Source organism: Pituophis catenifer, unplaced genomic scaffold, assembly GCF_029215685.1.
Source record: "Pituophis catenifer annectens isolate HBS135680 unplaced genomic scaffold, rPitCat1.0.hap2 SCAF_2, whole genome shotgun sequence".
Lineage (NCBI taxonomy): Eukaryota > Metazoa > Chordata > Lepidosauria > Squamata > Colubridae > Pituophis > Pituophis catenifer.
The window spans coordinates 97,934,123-97,958,028 of record NW_027256882.1 but is presented as its reverse complement, the minus strand read 5'-3'; the positions used below and the strand labels follow the sequence as shown (position 1 = coordinate 97,958,028).

At 36.0% G+C, this 23,906-nt stretch overlaps 1 protein-coding gene across 1 annotated transcript in view; it reads right to left on the bottom strand.

The window, feature by feature from the left end:
- FLT4 (fms related receptor tyrosine kinase 4) overlaps positions 1–23,906 on the bottom strand; it is a 105,656-nt gene that overhangs the window by 19,705 nt on the left and 62,045 nt on the right. Inside the window, exons 11-19 of the mRNA XM_070933878.1 lie at positions 21,948–22,086; positions 12,426–12,534; positions 10,351–10,710; positions 8,400–8,546; positions 6,548–6,679; positions 6,113–6,219; positions 5,219–5,354; positions 4,519–4,623; positions 752–865 (exon numbers count right to left, since the gene is read on the bottom strand). Coding sequence (XP_070789979.1) covers positions 752–865; positions 4,519–4,623; positions 5,219–5,354; positions 6,113–6,219; positions 6,548–6,679; positions 8,400–8,546; positions 10,351–10,710; positions 12,426–12,534; positions 21,948–22,086 — 1,349 coding nt within the window. The remainder of the gene's footprint in view (positions 1–751; positions 866–4,518; positions 4,624–5,218; positions 5,355–6,112; positions 6,220–6,547; positions 6,680–8,399; positions 8,547–10,350; positions 10,711–12,425; positions 12,535–21,947; positions 22,087–23,906) is intronic.

The window sequence follows — 23,906 nt, the reverse complement described above, 5'->3', positions numbered from 1 at the left end:
TTTGGAACACAGAAAAAGTTATGAACTATAACTGTCTTTCGAGGGGTGGTCAGTTGGTTGAGTTAAATATTACCAATAATAATAATTAGCAGCAACTCTGCAGTTTCAGTTTCAATGATTTATTTAAAATGTTTATATAGCCACCCATCTTATGGCAACTCCTGGTAGAACTTCATATCTAAAGGAATTGTTTTATTGTTGAATAGAGCAGTGGTTCCCAATCTTTGCAGCTTGGCTCTGCCTGGCACGCATGTGAGTGGCAGGCGCACATGTGCATGCACAGCTCCATTTGTGCGAGTGGCGTGTGCACGCTCTCCACTCATGCAAATGGAGCTTTGCGCATGAGCGGAAGGTGTTTGCGCATGCACACAAAGCTCCACTCGCCTAAGCAGCAGGCACTTGTGCTCATGTGCAAAGCTCCACTTGTGCGAGCAGAGGACGCTTGAGCGGAGAGCGCTTGTGCTTGCCCACAAAGTTCCATTCACAGGACACAAGCGTCCACTGCTCATGTGAGTGGAGCGTCACACGTGCACGCTTTCCCATTTCATCCAGCCCAGTTTTGAACAGGCCGCAGCCCTGTAGTCGACTGTGGCCCAGGGGTTGGAGACCTCTGGAATAGAGCACACACCCCTGCAAATCTGCATAAGTGCAATATTTGACATCAGAACTTGTGCTTAATCAAACAAAAAATTTTTGTAGCATTGCTTTTATTTTTCCCATTTGCCCCTCAGTACTGATGAAGCATATTTACCGTTAGGTTTGGTGCAAGCCCCCAGGAGATTTACCACGTTCAGATGGTTTCCTATGTGAATGAGGATCTTCAATTCTGACATGAGAGCCTTGTGCTCACTTGCAGTAGCTCCCTCTGAAACAAGTCTAGCTTCAGTTATTTGTATCAGTATTAGTCTTTCAATCATTCAAATTTATATTTAAGTTTCAGATGGAAGGATAAAAAACATCTACATTACATAGGGAGAACAATTCATTGTAAACAAAAGAACCCTCTCTTTATGCATCCTGTTTTTAAAGCAGGTCTTTGCAACTACATGCAACCTGTTGAATAAGGCCATTTATTTCTATGGATATTATTGTGCCAGCATAACAAAGCCTTTTTTCTTACAAATACTTTATTCTTACATCAGAACTGTAAATGCACGTACTTGGGACTAAGCCCCGCTTTATGAGTTGGGATTTGCTTCTGAAAATAGAGAAAAGAGCTCTGGAAATCCACCATAGCACTGAGATCTGGTAGTTATTTACTGCAGCACAAGTCAATAGAAATGTATGGGGGGGAAATATAAGTAGCGTACAGTGAGGACAAGATCTAATCTAACTAATAAAATTACTGACTTAAAATCTAATCTTGATTGCTCTATTTTGATTGCTTTTCATAAGTACAGATGGACAACTATCTGTACTTATAGTGACTACCATCAAGTAACTTTTTTTTTCTAACATCATCTCAGAGCCAAAGTGCTTATGCAGTGCAGCTTTTTGGCCCAATTAATTTGATTGGTGGAAAGTTACAGAGATACCATAGCTTCACCCACTTCTGATTCTGAATCTAGCCGCCATCTTTGCTAATCCTCCTAAACGAATTTGTCCCTGGGCTATAAAATATTTTTTAAGAAAAGATTTACTGTAAATTTACTTACTTTTAAATTAAGTACCAAATGCATACAATATGGACTTGATCCACTATTGTCTCATTTTGATTTTTTGCTTTTAAGTTTGTTAATTGTGGTTTGGGTAGGATCAGTACAGTTTAAGGTTGTGAATGTGATTCTGAATTATAAGCCAATACTTTACAATCTATTATTATATGAAGCAATATATAATTTTACTCTTTTATAAGGGAAGGAATGTGTCATCCTTGGATTTATAACCTTGGATTGATGATATACAGTCACTTGCTGCTTATGAACTGAATGTATATTAATGTAATGGAAAGATTGATCACTATTATTCTGAGGTTGATTGAGGTTTAATGCTGTGTTTTAAAACTGAGTTGTTTTCTATATATATAATAATAAAATTCAGAAGCATATTGCTTCAGCTTAAGACCATGATAAATATATTATGACAACTCAATACGGGGCAGCTGTAAATGGATGGATGGATAAATAAATTGAAATGATTACTTCAAAATCTAGTTCCATATCAATACTATTTATAAAGACATCAAATTTCACCTCAGATCTCTGTGACTCAGTAGCCATTTGCCATCATTTTAGCTCTAATTTCAAATCAAAGCAAAACTAATCAAAACAAGCATTTATTATGTCTGTGATATCAGTGATCAATTATAAATAAAAATTATATAAACTAACACATAAACACCTGTAAAAGTTTGATTTAATTTCTTATTTTAAAAAAAAATTGTATACAAGTGGTATTTTAACAGAACAGAAGCTCAAAGTAGAGCCTAAATTTCCCCACAGCTTGGAATTCTAACTATAAACCCCAGGACATTAAAATAATAATTAAAAAAAAATCTTCTGATACACACTGAAGCAGATGGAATGAAAACGTCTTCCTGGATCATAAACTAGCAATGCTGGTAAACAGTACTCTGGTATTTTTTCCAACAGCTGCTGTACAAAAGGTGGCACTTGAACCTGAGCAAGACCTTAGTGTCCTACTGAAGCAGATACTGATACTACAAATACTGAATTGCAATACATTGTCAGGCCTGGAAGCCATCTTTTTCGTTGCATCTTCAGGCCTGCCACATTTACTACTGTGGGAAATTGGGAGGAGGGATTGTATGGAGCATAGGTGATATACAGTCATAATAACATTTCTTTCTCAGAAAGTCAAGGACATCTTGCCCTGCACCTGGAGGGTGGAACAGGAAGCATCTCCAGTTGGCTCGGTGTTTGGATTGGACCATGTGATGGACATGTGGGTGTTGGGTAGGGTCATGAACTTTCCTTTGGGTGGGGAAAACCTGGAAGCTTTCAGATTCGGGTTTTCCCAGATGTGCCCATGTGACATTTCTAATAAAATGTAACTTTGAGAAAACTCAAGCCTTGGAGTTTTCTTTCATTGGGGGTGTTAATTGGAACCCTGACATACATCTTATTTATTTTCAACGATTGAAAGATACAATCTTTGATCATGGAAGATGCATCAGCATTTTATGATCATCTCTAATTTAATATATAATATTCAGCTCCTAGCTCTTTCACGCAGGGACTAGGTAGTGTTACTTTAGTGCAGATTTTGGACTTGATTCTTTACATGACCTCTTTCAACTCTATGATGATTAGTAGTTAGTATTACCAATTTGTATTAGTAAATTTTGTAATAATAATAATAGCAGTAATGCAGGCAAACATGATGATTTTTTCACAAAGAAGCTCTCAAAACTCCCAGAAAAATTAGAAGTACCACAGCAAGGAGAAAAGTCTTGATAGTACAGTGGTCTAAGCACCCTGTTATTAACACAGCTGCCTGCAATTTACTGCTGGTTCGAATCTCTCCAAGGCTCAAGGTTGACTCAGCCTTCCATCCTTTCTAAGGTAGGTGAAATGAGGACCCAGTTTGTGGGGGCAATAAGCTGACTTTGTATAAATATACAAAAAGTATGAAGGCTATTGCTTAATGCATTGTAAGCCGCCCTGAGTCTCCGGAGAAGGGCGGCATATAAATCAAATTAAAAAAAAAAAAACAACAACAACTCTCTGTTGACTTTATCTACAGTAGCAATAACACTTTTCTAATTTCAGTGGAACAGCAACAATTTCTGTACAGGAGGGAGAATAGCTTTAAGACCAAACTCCAATTACTAAAAGGTCCTGATTCTGTTGTAATAATTATTACTCAATGCTTAGCCCTTTGAAATATTTTCCTTGGTTTTCCCTACCCTAATTCACATTGAGGTTAGTTTTAGAATCCCCACAGAGAATTAAAATAAATAGAGATGTAAAAGCTGCAATTTAAAATGTTAAGTTGATTAGAAAAAGCTGTTAGTACTTTCAAGTGCCTTAAGCCTTTTTATAAAATGAGATTCTATCAATATTCCATTACAGTACTTAGGGCTGAAGACATTAATCAGTTGTATTAACAGCTAAGCTACAAATAAGATATTCTGTTCTATTAATTAAAATATTAAAATCTTTTGTCTCCAACCAATTTTCCTTCATGTTTCTTCTTTTTAATTTTAACCTGCCAACAATTATTTCTGGTAGTTTTGGTTTTTATGGAATGGTAGTTTTTTATGAAATGTCCACTAAAATTCTTATTTGTTTTCTAGATTTCTAGATTTTTATCCTCATCTCACTGGAGACAGCCAAATATCTGCTTCAGTTGCTCAGGTTCAAGTGCCACCTTTAGTCCAGTAAGATCAGATTTGTGACTTCTTTTGATCAAAGCACAGTTGAACATTCAAGAAGTGATGAATGATTGTTAAAATCATGGGAAAATTGTCTTCCAGAGACAATTAGTAGCTTGATGGATATTTCCAGATAGAGCACCAATATTCTCATATTTATAGAATCCATTTATTTCGCCTACCTTTCAGCATTTTAACTGCCACGGTTTCACAGCTGTTGCTTTTGTTAATTCCAAATGCAGAGGCTTCCATTACTTTCCCAAAAGCCCCATGGCCCAGGACTTTACCTGAAAAAAAAGTAAAAGGAGAATGCAAAGCAGGCTTTAAAAAAAAATCTCAGAGTGCAATTGGAGGAATTTATATAACTATTCACAATGACTTGAATGAGACTCAAACAAAACAGGAAACCAAGACAACAAAGAAATAAAGGTATGAAAAGGAAGAGGAAATAATGGCATTTTCACCATCTACAGGTGGTGCTGCCTTTTCACAGTAAGGGTAAGGAGAGGAAGTGAGAAAGAGGCAGTGTCAACAAAGCAAAGGAAGGAAATTGCTAGCTGAAGCGGGATGTCATGTCTTGCTTTTGAAAAGAAAATACCAGAAAAGTGAGGGCATTAGACTGGAAAAGATGGCACTTCAATAACTGCTGTATCCACTCTCCATATACCTTTGAGTAGATCCACCCTGGCTGTATTCATACTGCAATCCAGAACATAGTGGATGTTGGATTGAGGCAACAAAAACTGTAGATTCTATGAGTTGCTGTTACAGTACAACTCAACTTGTGGTACATACCCTTATCAGCAGTCGGAATCCCCATGATTGCTAGAAAGTGTTTACAACTATTCCTCTCTCATCAGCAAACCCAATGTTTTTGTGTACCTAATCGAAGTCTCTCCCGAGGAAATTCCCATTTGTTGGAATCATAGGTCAGGTATTCACACTGTTCTTCCAAAGGAACTTCATTTGGATTCATGATAATGGAAAGGTAGCCTGTCTTGATATCAGCATGAGCAGGCTGCAACACAAGAGAAAGATTGTGAAAGACTAGATTGTGGTCATTTTGCAAAGGGCATGTGACATTGTTTAGTTTTCTTCAAATCCTGATCCTTGACACTGGCTCTGCTTGTCTTAGCAAAAAGAAAAATGGTTCTGACATCCAGTCACTCTATATAACATCTGCTAGAAACTGATTCATTGTGAGAAACTTTATTTCCCTATTAAGTGTGCTACACTTTATTTACAATACAAACAAACAAACAAACAAACAAACAGCATGGGCAAATGACAGAGAAGGGGGTTCTATTTGGTTCTTTGGTTCTTTTCCACAGCAAGGCCAACATTATTCAATCATGGCTGCCAGCCATTTTTTCTCCTGATAAAAAGCAGATAATTTTTGCCTGAAGGAGAATAAAAGCATGACAGTACTGGAATGGGACTACAGAAATGGCTATCCTATGTTATCTTCCCCAACAAGATGCCTTTCAGATGTATCTGCTTTCATTCCCCATTATTTAATTTAATTCGTTTTTAATTCATTTTAAATTTTTGTATTTATGTGTTTTATCTCGTGGCTGTTCACCGCCCTGAGTCCTTCAGGAGAAGAGCGGTATAGAAATTTAATAAAATAAATAAAATAAATAAAAATTTAAATATTAGTAAGATATTTTTACTAGTAAAATATTCGTCTGATTTGAAGGTTGGAGCTGTTTATGATTCTGTTTGCTACCTCACCAAATCAAACTTGTTAGATGGAGGATGGAAAAGAAGCCTTACTCTCTTGATATTACAGAAGATGAGGATCAAGAGAATCCAGAAGAAGATGGCAATAACCCCAGTTCCGATTAAGATTACGATTTCCACATTGGTCCTATCATCTGAGCCTATAGGTGAGGAAGATCATGAACAAAAGAAATAGAAGAACAGTTATAAATAGGCATATTAACAAATCAAGGATATTCATAGAGAAAGTCAACACACAGAAAGAGCCAAAGAGGAATTGTTGGGAATTTTCTATATTTTCTTTTGATTGGGCTAGTTAGGAATAACTTTTTAGGATATAAAAGATGGAGAATGAAATTTGTTTTACTGCCCCAGTATGGCAAAAGGCCTTCCTTCCTTCCAAATTGTTTAGCTTTCTTCTGCTGCTGCTTTATTTCCAAATACACCAATCTCTCTATAAAATCAGAGGACTGAAATTAGTAATAGTACCTTCTACCGAAACACTGGCAGAGGAATTCACACAACCTTTGGCATTGCAGACACTGCATAGATAAAGACCAGCATCTTCTTCTCTCACCCTTTGGATACTGAGCCTCTGATTGAAATCTGCCAAGTCAATCCCTGAAACACGGAGGAAAAGAAAGGTATTCAGTTATGAATAATAAACCGACACCAGTCCTTTTTTATCTTCATTCCTAAATTTATATACTATTTCAAGCAGCTGATTCTAAGCACCAGTGCCCATCATTGGACCATTCTTTGTTTCTTTCTTTCTTTATCAAGCTTATATAGCTGCCAATCTCATGAATACGACTTTGAGTGGCATACAATAAAAACTGAACAATTGAAACATAAGTATAAGTAAAACCACGGGAGGGTATCTTCAAGGTCCTACATGCAACTTAGATGTTTCATGGACTCCCTAAGACCAAATTAAGGTTAATTTATGAAAAATCAATAGAGTTGAGGTCAATCTCACATGGGGGGGGGATAAAGTTCCACAGGGCAGCTGTTTGCCTCCTGTGTCCTGTCAAATGCCGCTCCAGCTTAATCTGATGGGATGGGTAAATGTGTCTAGGAGAGGGGGGGTCCCTGATATGACTTGGTCACATGCCATTAAGGTCTTTAAAGGTCAAAACCAGCACCTTGAACTGAACCTTTAGCAGATTGGCAACCAACGCATCTCTGGAGCAGAGGTGTAACGTATGCAATGCTGGAAGCACACATAACTGCCTGCAATGTCACATTTTGCACCAATTGAAGCTTTAAGGCTCCAGATATTCTTCAACAGAAGCCCCATGGAGAATGCATTAAAATAGTCCAGTGCTTCCAAAATGTTTTCCTTCATTATCCAAAACTGCTAAACAGAAAATTCTTTTTACCCAATGTAAGTAAAATCTTTTAAATCAATTTAAATATCCAATTTGTTGTGATTGGATAATAAGTTTTTGTGTCATTATGTCATACCTGAAGAAAAACCACTTTTACCCAGGTTGGGAAACACTGTAATTGTCTATTTGGGATGTAACCACAACATGAGTAACTGAGGTAAAACCTTATTATCATTAGTAGTAATACCATAGTAATAGTAGCAATAGTATTATCCTTATAATTAACACGTGGATGGTTTTAAAACCATATGTTCCCATACTAAAGTAATATCTATAAAACACTAGTATCCATCCATTTGGATGTAGTCGGGAAACAATCTACATAGAAGATAGCATGCTTTTTCAAAGTAATAGTAATATACATGTAATAAATTACATTTGTAATGTGAGAGTCAATTCTCAGAGGAAAACAAGCTGAAAAAACTGCCAAAGCAAGAATAAACGGAATCTGGATCTTGCATCCAAAAGAGGAGGTCTTTTTCAAACTTGGTGCAAATCTATCTTCTGTTTTGCGTAAGAATTTAATTTAGACCATGTACCCTGAAAGCACCAGGTTGGTGAATGCTGCTTTTATGCATGCAAATAGTTTATTTGGATTGCTGCCCATATTTCAAGCATGGGCATTAATGTGTTTGTAGGAAAGGGAAGGTTCAAAGAAACCGAAGGAATAAATTCTGAGTTGCCTGTTTGTTGCTTGGAGGTATACACAAACTCTTCATAATAATTTATATTTTTTTCTATATTTTCAGATTCTATGTACTAATTAAATAGTTCACTAATATGTGAACTATTTTGAGGATACACTGTAGCACCAGGTGTCTGTCTGCCCTTCCTTCCACCACCCACCCATCTTGAATTGTTTGAAATTTTCAAGCTTCTAGTCATAGCTGTGCAAGTATTCTATCCACGAATGTTCCATTCTTTAAACCCATAAAACTAACTAGCCATACCTGAGACTACTTCAACCAGCTTTTCATCTTTATACCAGTTGATGTTTGGAATGTGCACACCGTCCACCTTGCAGCGCATTTCTATAGAATCACTCACGTTCACCAGGATGTTTGACAGGTTCTGTTTCAACCTGGGCATCTCTAAAGCTGAAGCAATGATATTAAGAGAACAAAGATGAAATGCAAGAAATGTGAGACTAAAGAACAGGTACTCTGTATGGTGGGAGCTGTACAGCTGTCCTTGAAGACAGCATGTTACAAATAGTAGAAAATAAAAAAATGAATCTTGGCCATGGCAAATCAAAGGAAAGATCACTCTTAATCCATAAGAAAGATTGCATTTAACCCATTGCTCTTGTGCAATTTCTAGTATATTATGTGATAAAATGAGGCCAATTAAAATAATTTTCAGGTGATCAAGATCGTAATTTGCTTTGAAAGCCAGTGGAAATATAGCCCTCCTGAACAGCATAGCAGGCTGGATTCTTCTAATAATCTGTATAGTATTTTTTTCTAAAAATTGGAATATCTGGCTCTAATTATCCATGCATCATTCCCCCAGCACTGTTTCAATCTCAACATTTCATTTTTCCTCTGCAAACACTTCTGTTATTGTTTTTTTGGTGACTGTAGTTTCTGGACACAACTGGCTTATTTTGTTTCAATCTAGTAGTAACATTATAATTGTTACCAATGCAAATGGCAAGAAAACAGAACCTGTTTTACAATATTTTCCCTTATGTCATTTTTTTCAAATTTGCAGGCAGGAAATCCATGGTTGCTCTTTTTTCATTACGCATCTACCCAACTGCATAAATATTAAACATGATACAATATCGTTTCTAAAACTGCATTCCTGCTCAGTTAAAGTAAGCTATAAGAGCAACATGAATGGATAGAGGAAAATTAAAAGGCTTACTGCACGCCTAAATGTCTATTACCCAACTTTAAAGAAAAGCAACATAAAATGGCAATTTCTTCTTTTCCCCCTGCAATTACTGCCCTATAGATAACCTGTAGCATGTACACATGCTATAAATACAAATGTTGAAATACATGCTACATATTTCTCTCTCACACATGGATAGCATCCAATAATGATAATACAACATTAGCTTCCTTTATAAACATGGCAAATATTGCACCACTTTCTTTGTTGGTGATTTCTTAATATATCTGTTGACTCACATCTTCTAAATGTATATTTTCTAAATGTACATTTTCACCAGGTTTTTACCCTTCAGTTAGGATTGTTAACCAACTTTGAATTATGATTTTATGAAGCAAAAACTCTGGCTTATCACTAACATTATCAATGAAGTTATTGTGCTTTAGCTAAGCAGGTAAATGTGTTAACATTGTGCTAGTGTTAAAGGAAAATAAATATCTGTCCACAATTCTACATAAAAACATAAGCACATGGGTGCATTTCTTCTTATGAAATAAGTTTTGAATAAGAAATGTAATAAGTCTATTACCAAGCAAGTCTCCTCAGAATAATCTGAATCCATATGACTGTCAGTGCATTTTGGGAAATGGTGTAATTCTGGACATTTAAGATCACATCAATTCACAAAAGCACCAGTCCTGCTTTGAAATAATGAGGGAGACATATTTTGTACTTAGACAACATTTTATTTGTCAGCCATTACTTTTTTCCTCAGCATATCTACTGCTATGAGGACTCAGATTATTTCCATCAAAAAAATCCAATTCCATCTGCCTCAAGTCTCCAAGAATCATCTATGTTCCATAAAGAAGTACGCAGAGAGAGAGAGAGATCTATACTCAAAGATTAACTTCTGGTCATTTCAATCCAGAATAAATCTAATTAGTTAGTATTCTTCACAGTGTTACCCTTGTTTTGCATTAGCCAAACATGCACGTTTCTGTGCATCTTTCAGCATAACAAAGTTTTCCTTATCAAATTGACTTTCTCAGTGGTCCTTACCATGTACAGAGATATATCTTTTGTGGCAGTGTTTTTCATTGTTTTCTCTGTTTTGCACTTCACATACATAGTCTCCTTCATCTTCTAGAGAGATACTTGGGATGGTGAGTGTCAAAGCAGCATAATTGGAGTTAGGTTTGAAATTCAATTCGCCCTGCAGCTTCATTGCATAATGGTGGACATTCTTGCAATCCAGGACTAGAGGGTTGCCCTCTTCATAATTTAATCTTGAGAGATTGAGCCGGTACCACTGCAGGTTTTCATAGGTATAGTTATCGGCATTGCAACTTAGTCTCACGTCTTGTCCCTCAATGGGCTCCTCAGAAGGCTCGGACTCGATTTCGAATCCATTTGGTATGGCTGCCAAGAAAGCAAGAAAAAAACAAACAAACATTCAACCACTAAAACAGATGTGGTTTTACAAATGCTAAAATGCCTGTTTCCAATTCTCATATAATACTACTGCCCTTATTTACTTTGGATAACGTGTTTTACAATTGTAGCATTTTACACATTTATTTTAACACAAAGATCTCTGAAATTTGGGCCTCAAATATTCTGGTTGCACTGTGGCTTTGCTTTGTGTGTACACATACACATACACACAATTGTGGAGTCCTTGGTGCTCTGTGAACTTGGTTGTTTGCTTGCAGACATTTCATTACTCAAGCAGGTAATATCATTAATGCTAGTAAGTGTAGGGTTTGCTTCTTATTTATATACAGTAGGTTGGTCTGCCTGTGTTGGTGGAGGTGTGATTTTCTCCTTGGTTATTAGGATACTGTTTTCTATTTAATTGTTTGTATGGTGTTAGACTGGGATGCGGTGGCTCAGTGGCTAAGACGCTGAGCTTGTCGATCAAAAAGTCGGCAGTTCAGCGGTTTGAATCCCTAGTACTGCGTAACAGGGTGAGGTCCTGTTACTTGTCCCAGCTTCTGCCAACTTAGCAATTTGTAAGCACGTAAAAAATGAAAGTAGAAAAATAGGAACCACCTTTGATGGGAAGTAACATTATAGTACTGATAAATAGTTCAGATTAAAATCAAGTCCTACTATTTCATTGGCTAAATTCATATAACATGCTTATCTCAAATCCTAATTATCAAAACACAGTGATTATATTCACGTAATACTCCATGCCCAAATTTCAGTTACGGCTTAACATGATTGAATGCTCTGTTAACACAATGGTTAAATCGCACTCTGAAACAGAAACCATTAAACCACATTTTAGCTTAGCTTAATGGTTGTGCGAACTGCTGTCTATGGGGTCTCACATTTGTTCCATTAGTAAACAAAGATGTTTTCTTGAAGTCCTATAGATTCAGTGAGCAAAATTCAAAAGCTCAGCTTCTAAAATCGAAAGTTTGTTGATTCTATTCAATAGGCAGGGCACTAGGTGGTGCTACTGTACCAGAAACACTTGGGAATGGTAGTTTTTAAAGATATGCCAGTCTTTTAAAATAGATAATCTGAATGTGTATCAGTGGTGGGATTCAGCCAGTTCGTACCACTTCGGGAGAACCGGTTGTTAACTTTCTGAGCAGTTTGGCAAACTGGTTGTTGGAAGAAATTATTAGGGCAGAGAACCGGTTGTTAAATTACTTGAATCCCCCACTGATGTGTATGTGTGCTGATAGAAGGGCAAAACTTTTCTTTCTTTGCTCTAAAACATCTCTCAATTTGCTTCTCTACCTCACATGACTTTCAGCGTATAATGTCTTAAATATTTTGTCATAGATGTTTTCGTTCAAATAAAACACTTTAAAATACAAACTCAAACTGTGCAAACTCTAATATATAGATTTTTATCAAGTAAAATTTTCAAAAGTCTAAGTTTTAAAATAAAAAATTCAACAAATTTTGGTTCTGATAATGATTTGGACTAGCAAATAATAAATATATGTTTTAACACTCTGTATTGCTTAATTACGAAGACACAGTACCAAACATACTTTGACAAACAATTTCCATTCAGTGGTTTCAAAGAGATTAAGGAGTCTTTAAAATTCTTTAAATCCTTTAAATGTTATATAACAGGCTGTTTAAGTGAACTCTGTTTTTAAGATACTCACTTGTTACATAAAAGTATATCAATCGTTCATCACGGCCTACTTTGTTGGAGGCTACACACTTATACATGACAGAAACATTGGCTTCTTGGATGATTAAGTTGCTGATGGTCTGGGAAAAAAAGAAAAATAATATGAACAAATATAGATTTTTTTTCAAAGATTTTTTTTTAAATCCTGCCTCATTTTTATTTTTTATTTTATTTATTATTATATTTATATGCCACCCATTTCACTGTTGTAATGACTATGGCGGCTTACAGCATGATAAAAAGATAAAACAAAACAATTTAAATTAAGAAAGATTAATAAAGGCTAAAAAACCAAGATGGGGTGCGGATCTTTCTATCTCATCAGCCACCCTCAGCCTAGTGCACCCCTATTGGGGCCCCAGGTTAACTAGCGGAACCAGGTGTAAAGGCTCTTCCTGAAGGCCTGGAGTTTATAAAAACTCAAAGGGGCATACATACTTAATATTCCTTCCTTCTCCTATTTTCCTCACCACAACAACTCGGTGAAGTGACTTGGGCTGAGAGAGAATGACTGGCCCTAAGTCACCCAGCTGGCTATCATGACTTAAGGGGGGCTAGAACTCACCACTTTTCAGCCTGATCCCTTAAACCACTAGATCAGACTGTAACTCCCAAGTTTTTAACTTGGAAAGATATAGGACTTTCACCCATCCCTACACGTTTTTAAAGAAGATTACTATCCCAGTAGCTCTTCTTTCCTGTGGAAAATTGCATAATAAAAATCATTTAATGTCCCTGCCAGTTGTCCACACAATGTGCTGTTTCTTTTATCTCTGCATTCAGTTTCATTGGATGTCTGCTCAGTATGAATATTCTCCAACAATCTGCTGCTGCTGTGATGCTGCTGTTGCACTGTGATATCCTCCTCAATGAAACAGCAAAATCCATTCCTAAACTTTTTCCTATTTACGGGGGACTAGCATGGAAGAAGATTTAAGAGGGAGAGACATCCGAAAAATCACAGTCTTTTCTTCTTAAGGAAAGATTACAGATCAAACACCTCCATCACAGCAGGAGAAAGAACAGATGAAAAACACGTGATGTCTGTTCTGGACTTCTGAAATATATAGAGTGGTGAGCAGATTCAATATATAATATACAATAGGCAGAATGCCAATTTAAATTATAAATATAATGGTCCAGGACATATCAACAAACGGTAAATTCTGACATAGCCAACTACATTAATATTAAATCGGATAAATCTCCATTGGAGATTCAGGTGGATAGGCACATTGAACAATATCTTCTAGATACAGAAGTTGTATGAATACCCTAGCGCAGATAGGAGCCAGTTTCAATAAAAAAAAACAATTGTAACTAGTTAATAAGACAATGGAAGCTCACGATGGATGCATAACCTGGATAGCTGTAGATTATTCTGTACTTCTGAGATAAAACTCTGTTTTACAAATATGGCCATATATTGTTGTTAACTTCTTCACATTATTAAAGAAATGTGAAAAGTTTTAAGTTCAGCTTTGCTTTCTTTTTCATTATGTCTGTCTACAACCGGAATATAGCGGTTAGTGAATCAGAATTCCTGTTCAGCATTTCCACAACAAAAAAATGATAGCTCTAAGTGAGAAACATCATATTTTTTGCTAGCATCATGCAGATATGAAAAAGTCCAGGGAATAGTCAGGAAATTCATGAAATTATTAAACCTAATGAAGTTTTGTTCCAAAAGGCATCTAGAGGAGAGATTTCTTGGAACAACTGTTGAGGGGAAAATATTGTTTTCTGAAGGAAAATAGTTTTATTGAAAATTTTATTGAAATTAAAATTTATTTAATGTATAATTGCTTTCCTGTTTTCAGCCTCCTATTAGTCCTTCAAAAACTAAACATAAATACACACTTTCATAAACAACACAAAAAAGCAAAACATTTGCCTGATTCATATGCTCATTCAGTATAGTCCGAATGACATTTTAATATATTTTGATCCTTCCAGAAAAGATAATACTGAATATTTAAAATTCTCAATAAATCTTTCCTAACTAATTCTGTAATGCATCAAAATTTATTTACTTCAGTAAATATTGGTAAGTGTAAGCAAAATTTATTTTGCTATTTTAGTTACCTTGTTTAATTCAACAATGGTAATGTCTTAAAGGGGCAGATGCCCATTATTTTATTTTAGTACTTCTTGCATTTATCACATTTTCATCAATAATAAAACATATTAAAATGAATTACTTTTGAATAATAGAAAAAGAAAATAGTTTTGAAACTCACAAATTTGCAACATTTTTAAAAAATGGGCGGGGAAACATTGAGATTATTATTGCTACAGCCCACTAATTATTAATAATTTGTTAAATTTATATGGTTGCCCATCACAAATACATTACTCTGGGCAGCTAACATCACTTGAAAACAGAATAAAAGCAATATAATAAAATTATTTGAAGGATAATCTGTAAGCCAGAAGTTTACTCCCTTTCTTTCCATTCTTCCAAAGACATATACCTTTCATTACATCACATTAATAAATATATCTTCCTGTATACCACAGTATTAGCAATGTAATATAATGTCAAAATAAAACAATAAGACTGGAAAATCCACATACTGATAAAATTCTTCTGTTTGTCCATTTGTAACCTTCAATTAGGCAAAAGAGAGCATCATATGGGAAACAATTTTTAAAGCAAGGTACCTTAAGTGGACTTACTTAAAGAATGTGTTCCAAAATCCAGAAAGGACCCATTACTCCTGTGGAATTGAAATCTGAAGGTACTTCAAACCAATTGCATTCACAAACCTGTGACCATTGCATATCTGGTGTGCTGCCATGGTCAGCTGTGATCAGGTGATTGTGATTTCTAACCTTGTCAACATCCCACAAGTAAAGTCAATGGGAAGTTGGCAGGAAGTCAAAAGTTGATCCTGGTCTTACCGTTCCCCCCCCCCACACACACCTGTGGTCATTCTGTTTAGGTAAGGAAACAGCTATGAAAGAATGACCCGACAAGTCATGGGTCATCTTGTTATAACTTAAAAACAACTGCAAACTAATTTTGACCAGATTGTTAAAAACTCTTATTCCTTTCTATTTTGTAAAAAAAAAAGAGAAAAACACAACTAAACAAGTCCTACCAAATTAAGAACCCCAAAGCAACTTCCCTCACAAAACCTAACACAAATGTTGGAAAACAGCTTAGATCAGTGATGGCTAATCTTTTTGCTGTCGCATGCCAAAAGTGAGAGGAGCACGGGGGGGGGGGGTGTCGTATATCTGCATGCTCACACCCATAATTCAATGCGCCCCACCTCCCCATGCATGCGCACGCAACCCCCCACGCTCCTCCCGCTTTTGGCATGTGATGGCATGGTGGGCCCAGTAGGCCTGTTTTTCACTCTCCCCACGCTCCAGAGGCTTTCTTGGAACCTGGGGAGGGCGAAAACGGCCTCCCCCCACCCCGGAGGCACTTTGGAGGCCGTAAATGGCTTGTTTCCCAACTTCCAGTGGGCCCGGAAAGCCCGAAAATCAGCTGGCCGGTGTGCGCATGCACACTGGAGCTGAGCTAGGGTAATGCTTGCATGCCCACAGATATGGCTCTGCATGCCACCTATGGCACACGTGCCATAGGTTCATCATCACGGGCTTAAATCATCAGATAACATCTAGATATTGCTAGAGGTTAGGTGTAAACCTTTCCTTTCAATGCCATATAATATTTTTTAGATAGTGTTATGCCTCCAAAATCCTGATGTCTTGCTAAATTGCAAATGCATGGATCAGAATTTCAAGATATCTTCAAATCTTTATGCATCTGCTTCTTTTTTCACGTTCTGTTGGTATAGGATGGAAATGTAGATTATACAATGTGCCAGATAATCATTTTGGACACATAAAAATTGAGAAGAGAAATGTAGCAAATGACTAATCAAAGTAGTATTTCCAAATCCACTTCTTTCATTCTTCAGATAAACTTTGGAAAACTTGGCATAAATCAATTTGAGTTTTACTTGGCGTAATTCAAATCGAAGCAGAACAAGAACATGGTTCTTTCCTTCCTATCATCATTTCTCACCTTTTTGTGAGGAATTCCTGACTGTAGTACTTGAGCAGGAAGTAATCATGGAGGGACATATGAAAACAGGAAGTGACTTGAGGAAACTGGAAGCCATTTGTTTGTTCTTTTGCCTGCATCACTATCATGGGCACAGTTTGGTAGCTGACACTGTCACTTAGAATAGGAAACTAGTCACAGAAAGGCATGCATGATCCTGGCACTTTATTATATTTACCAGCATAGTGGAAAGAAACAACTTTTAAATGCTGGCTATTTTTTTTAGAAGTTAATAGATCAAGATAAAAAAAACCCTCCCTAAAATTAATTATGGATGACATCCATTGGTGATCCACTGGAATATCTCATATTCCAAAATAACACCTCGCCAACAAAACCATTTGTTCAAAAATATACTGGACATGATGATGGCAGGCTGACAAATTAAAATCAGTTTTAAGGCTGATGTACATTAAGCTTATGAATAGGGGTGACATATAGAACAGTGGAGAATAACAGACAGGAGGAAGTGAAGAGCTGTTCCTGTGCTTTTCACTCCTTAAGAATTCCTCCCCTCCCCAGTGAAGGAGAAATAGAAAATAATTTGCTTTGACACATAAGGCTGGACTGCAATGATATGGGATCCAAAAACATGAATGGGCGGAAGCTATTTCCAATCCGTTTAAGAAGCTAAATGGCTCTTTTGATAACTGCTCTTATGCAATGCTCTTTTCAAACAATTCCAATATATTTACTGTAAGAAAATGCTTAGTGGCATATTACTATCCAAGCAACTTGCTCATAGACAGTTTTATTAATTAGATCAATGCAGACATTTCATGGTTCCTTTCATGGAATTGTTTTTCAACAATCAGTCTGATTTGGGAGTGGGAATGAAATTCAATATATATTCCATTGTGAAGTAAATGAATAATGTGTCCAGCAAATTTGGATAAATACTATCTTTATAATCTGTAATTCTAAATAATACAGTCTGCAGTATTTTGGTGTACATCCAGATTTTTTATACATATCATAGATTTGCTAGTGTTGTATTTGCCATAGAATTCTACTGTATTATAGCAGGCAGGACTCACGTCAATGAATATATATGCTGCAAACAGAAAGTTCCCTTTAAATCCTTAACATTTCCTTTGCCAATAAGGAGAATTATTGCCCAGATGGTGATAGAGAACCTGCTCTGGTCCTTATGATTCTCTTCATGGCCTTTAATACTATTGACATGATAACTTTCTCAATCAGTTATGGAGCTGGACACTGTTTTCCATTCTTCCTCAGTGGCTGGTTCCAGTTGGTAGTGACTTGTCAGCCTTTCAAGGTAGACCAAGCCAGGAAACCACAGTTATGGATACTAATACTACTTTTATTATAAGCCACTGGGGAATACTAGAAGTTTAGTGTCCAGAATCATCAATATGCTTATGATTCTCAATTTATAATTAAACTACTCAATATATAGTCATAATTTCCAATCCATGAGATCAGACTGTATCCATTCAATCCTTCACTTTTCTTTTAGTGACATAAACAACATGCCTATTTTTCTTTCTTTCATTCGTTCATGATCTTTTATTCTTTTTCTATTCTACTGTGCAATATTCCATATGCAATTGTCATCCTCAGAGATGCCCCCCAAAATATTGAACTTCATATCCCCATGCCTTTGGTCAATTGAAGCTTTCAGCTTTACCAACCTTAGTTGTATAGGGTCTCTAATACACTTTGTGAGTAAACATGTGGTTATTCTATCCCACCAACTATGAGGTACATGCAGTGGTGGGATTCAAATAATTTAACAACCGGTTCTCTGCCCTAATGTTTCTTCCAACAACCAGTTTACCAAACTACTCAGAAAGTTAAAACCGGTTCTCCCGAAGTGGTGCAAACTGGCTGAATCCCACCACTGGGTACATGCATATCATTAATATGTGCTCAGATGGGTGAAATGTAACATGTTTAAATTCTGTCTCACGTATCTTCTTTAGTTGCCTCACAGTAAAATATTTTGGAAGTGGTACTTTAAAAGACCTGGATTTGAGAACTGTTTCACAAGAAAAATCTATCCTCAATACCTTTTTTAAAAAATTAATGCACAGAGGTGTGGAAAGAGCAACAGAAAATTGGCAACTGAAGAAGAAAAATATTTTATTTTATGAGGATAAGCTGGAAGGAGTGACAAATTTAATGAATTGATTGGAATTAGGATGGATCTTTACCAGTTTGATATATGTAATTGAAATAATGTTTTAATGTAGCTTTATATCTTTAAAGTGAGTCTAAAAATGTTTTTTCTTTGTACAGTATATAATGCTTGAGTAATTCCCAAAGCTTGCAAAATATTATTGAAGTATATTTGAAAGTATCTATGTTAAGAGGAAGTTGAAAAAGATACATTAAAATTTATTGATTTTATAAATATTCTTAAAGAAAAAATTAGAGTTTTAAAACGAATGTAAAAAAAGCTTTTTTTCATTAAAGTTGAAGAATCTGAAAGAGTATAGTGAATTTTACTAATAGCAATAACAATAGCATTTTGACTTATATACTGATCCATAGAGCTTTACAGCCCTTTCTGAGCAATTTACAATGTTAGCACATTGCCCCCAATAATCTGGGTTTTCATTTTACCAACCTTGGAAGGTTGATTCAACCTTGAGCCAATCAGGATCGAACTCCTAGCAGTGGGCAGATTTAGCCTGCAATACTGCATTCTAACCACTGCACCACCACAACTATATAAATGATGATAGTTTATAAAGTTTATAAAGATTAATAAGTGCAAGTAGAATATATATTATTTTCCATAATGAGCAAAAAAAGTAAAGATGGTTAAATTGATTGCTTTATTCAAAGAAATATATCTAATTTTAATTTGAAAACCACTTCTGGATTTTGTGCTTGTGATGGAAAAATAAAACGTTGATTTTGGTTTTGCTGATTAAATAGGTTTATTCTTATAGAAATAGCTAGTATATATAATTGCATAAAAGTAAAAAGTTGAGGTTGTGATTTTATTATCTTCTACCGTGCTAAAGAGAATCGGAAGTCAATGTCTTTTTTCTCTACCTTCTTCCCCACATTTTCTCTTTTCCCCTTTCCCCTTACCTTAGTTCCCATTTTTTTTTATTTTCCTTTGTATTTTATATTCTGATGAAGTAATAAAATTTTGATACAAAAAAAGAAAAATAACATTTTGAAAATGGCACTTTAAGAGACCTGGATTTGGGAACCGGTTTGCCAGAAAAATCTATCCTCTTTTATAAAATTAAATGCACAAAGGTGTGTACAGAGTAACAAAAAACTGGCAACTGAAGAATTTAACTAAAGAGTAGGTACTATTTTTCTGGCTCAACTTAGAAGAGATAAGCAGGACTTGTGTGTAACATAAGGCACTGCCAATTTCAACAACCCTGGTACTAGATAATACCAATACTAGATAATTAAATAGCAATACAGATTTTAAAGGGATGAAAAGACAAAGTCATTCTCCATATGAGTTTAACTCCTGTTAACACAATCATGTCATTTCATAATTAATTTACAATGTGGATGATTTTTTTTTTTTGGTTGGATATTATTTCAACATAGCTCTTTTTAAATAATAGCAATTCCTGGCTTATCTTTAAATGGAACATTCAAATGAGGAAGTTTATGTGATTCCAAAGTATGTAATGATTCTTTGGCTTTGGTGTGGGCACTTCTCTGTAGCCATTGGCTGCTCTAATGGCTGCCTGTCAATGTATGGACCCAGGGAAAACACATCTGAATAGAGTCACTGCCCCCTTACTTCCTCCTTCATTCAAATGCATGCTTTCCTCAGCCCATGGGGCAAGTGTCTAAGTTTAGGAATAGGTGTAGTTTCTTTAAGAAGCACCTGACAAATACAGAGAAGGTGTTGACATCAAGTCTGAGACTCCTTTGCCTACTTTGGATAAAGTATTTTCAAAAGTATTAAGGATAACAACAATAACAATTTATTAAATTTATATGCAATCTGACTCCCAATGACTCTGGGCGGTTTACAAAGAAAAACATTTGAAAAATACAATAATAGACAAAAAAGATGAAGAGAGGATTGCAAGAATGACAAAAAAGAAGAAAAAAAAAACCCGGATAGAAATAAAAAATGAATCGAACCCATTCAATCCAAAGAGGGCTTCATCACTGTCACCAAAGGCCTGAGCAAACGGCTAAATCTTCATAGGCCTTTAAAACAATAGCATGGAAGGAATCTTCTGGATCTCAGGGGAACCTCATGTCTTGCTAACAGAGAAAACATGCTTGTGGAGTCCTGATAAATGGCATTATTTAACTGAAGGAACTGGGAATGCACCAACCCTGCCAGATCAAATTGGCCAGGCAGATACTATGGGAAACAGGCAGTCCCCCAGTAAGCTATGCCATGTAAGGCTTCTTAGTAATGATCAGCAGCTTGAATTGAACCAAGAAACAAATTGACAATGAGCACAGGTCATGAAGAAAAGGTGTTACATAGACATATTGAACTGTACCCATCACTGCCTGTGCCACCATATTCTGGACCAATTGACGCTCCTAGATGGTTTTCAATGGCAAGCCTATGTAGAATGTGCTACAATAATCAAGCCATGAAGTGACCAGGGTATGAGTGATCTTTGCAAGGATCCCTCAGTCTAGGAAAGGCCCAATTAGTGCACCAGAAAAACTGTACAAAAGCCTCCATGGGCACAGTTGCTACTACTTGCTAATTGAGGAGCTGTGAGTTAGAGAAAACCCCAGATTGTTTACCATTCTTAAATGGGGAACTGAGACTCTGTTCAAGCTCAGAGATGGAATGTCCTCAGATCTGGGTAGCCCAAATGCACAACCATTTGGTCTTCACTGGATTGAGATGGATATGGTTCATCCTATCCAAATCAGCAAATGTTTTAGGAACTCAATTTTCTCAATGTTGAAAGTTATAATTGGGTACCATCAGCCTTACATCAGCCCTACTGATGCTATATATTTTTTCTTTTTCCTTTTACTTGCAACATTTTTCATACCTTTCCTTATCTTTTTGCTTTTTCTTTAGTTTATATTATTTCATATTTATCTTTTATTTCTTTGTAAATCTTTAATTAAAATTATATAAATACTATCAGTATGAGATTTTTCAGGAGATAATTTCATGACATATTTTTTCCATTAATTGATAAGTTTGTTCAGTCAAAAGACTAAATAATTTTAGTTTTTCAAAGCAAACTTGCTCAATTCATTTCTCCTTCTCAATTCTTCTCCTTCAACTTCTCTTTGGATGTCGCATTAGTCTGCTGAAAGACTTGTTGAATGAACTGTATATCAAAAACTGATAATATGGGAAAATCAATAAAGTTTGAATTTATGTTAAAAAACCAGCTAATATTCCATTTCATAAGTTTGAAGTATTTTACCTCTTTCCAATGGAGATAGAAAACAGGGAAATGGCCTCACCTTGTTCCTTCCTTCCACAAACTCTGTCCAGGTGTCAATGCTTTCAATGGGGTTCACAGCATCCATCTGTGACACATCCTTCCAGTCCTTACACTCAGGCATCCGGTCCCTCTGATGGCGTTGTACAGCCCTTGGTCTGCTTCAGTTTACAGTTCATGTAGTACCCACAAAAGAGAAAGAAATGGAAAAAAATAAGAGACCCTAACAAGGAAACAATGCTTTACAGGGAAAGCAGATAAATTTAGCAAGACGGAACATGATTACATTTTGTATTCATGTACCTAAAAGGGGTATGATATTTTTTCCCTTCTGTAATGAAGCCAGAATGTTGGGGACATCCACTAAAATTGATCAGTAGCAAGAAAGGAAGAATACAAATAGACCTTTATATAATGTATCATTTGTTATAAAATTTCTCCATATTTATTAAGATGGCTGTTAAGTCAGGCAGCTTTGATAGGAGATTGACAAGTCTATGGGTGGTAGGACTGGCAGCTGTGAAGGATTTACAGAATCTTGATATCCAGAGACCCACAGATGCTACTCTTGGGAAAGTGCAAAAAAAGAAAACATACAAAGGAAGAAGATAACTACTGTATGCGGGCAGAGTCCTTGGATAATTTGAACATACCAAGAACATAATGGTTATATGAGTTCAGTAGAGATGATGAGCAGAAAACAACTTTTTTTGTACTTCAGTACACAGCAAGAATGAGAACCTGTTTTTAAAAACAGGAACTCATTATGAACTGGGATAAGCAGAAAAGTTGTGGCCTTGGAAGACAGTGCTCATAAATCACTAGCTCCTCTTCCTTTTGACAGAGCTACAAAGACTTCTGATGGGACTGGAAATGCCCTGATTTCCTTAACCAGTCACACTACATGGTTATGACATCGGTATTTTTATAGATGCTCCACTTCCTTCTGGGTCAGTGGTACTTGCTATCACATTCCTTTCAACTGGAGAGGCCACTTTCTGTCTCAATAATAATAAATGTTTGCTGCCCATTGTCCTAACTGAAGGAAGAAGGGGACAGTTTGATTCCTGTGCGTTAACCATCTTGAGATAGAGATCCTATCATTGTCTTTGTTCCCAAAAACCTTCAAAAACGAATTTCGCTGTGTTGGGGTCTAGCATGTATTGTCAAACAATGCTTCTATGTAAAACAAAAATCCATTAACTAGACAGCCAGGAAAAACCTTGGACAAAGCTAAAATATAAGAGAGTCATAAAGAACAGGACAAGCACTATAACATTGAGGCTGGAAGATAGCCATTACAAAGTTGCATTATCCATATATCTGCTTACGCTAAACTGACCAGAAAAAAAGGTGGTTAACTTCTCTGCTTCTCAGCCTACACAAAGTAGGCTATGAGAAGTCATAAGATTTCAGGAATTTCTCTTAGCAACTTCCTGACTTTCTTGATATATTTGATTAATTCAGTGTCAGTTCTTAGTATCTACCCAGTAAATCTCTAGGATGAACTGTCCCCAAGCTGGCCCTTCAGGTTTCCCAATGTTTTTCCATCACCACTATAATCAAGACCAACTACTTGCTGCTGGTCATCATCTTCTTTTTCTTCTCACTTCTTCTAGGAGTATGGACTTCTCAAACAGTCTGACATTTGGTTTCTGATTCCATATAGGGCTCACATACTGTGCTAAGCCATATGATGTTGGTTTGGAGTTTATCAAATTATGAGACCTCAGCCATTTATTTGCTTAATAAATCATAATCGAGCAAACTATGTCTTAATACAATGAACGTTTGTACCAAATAGTACTCTCTCAGCAAAATTTAATTTTTTAAAATCCAAAACTGTTTTCCTCCACGTAGCAATCTGTGGAGCTGTTGAGTTCCTAATATTATTCTATCTTTTAGAAATTACTTATTTTCACTCCTCTTCTTTACTTTAGAAAGTTATTTATTTTGTTTTCTTATAACTAATTCTGCTTTC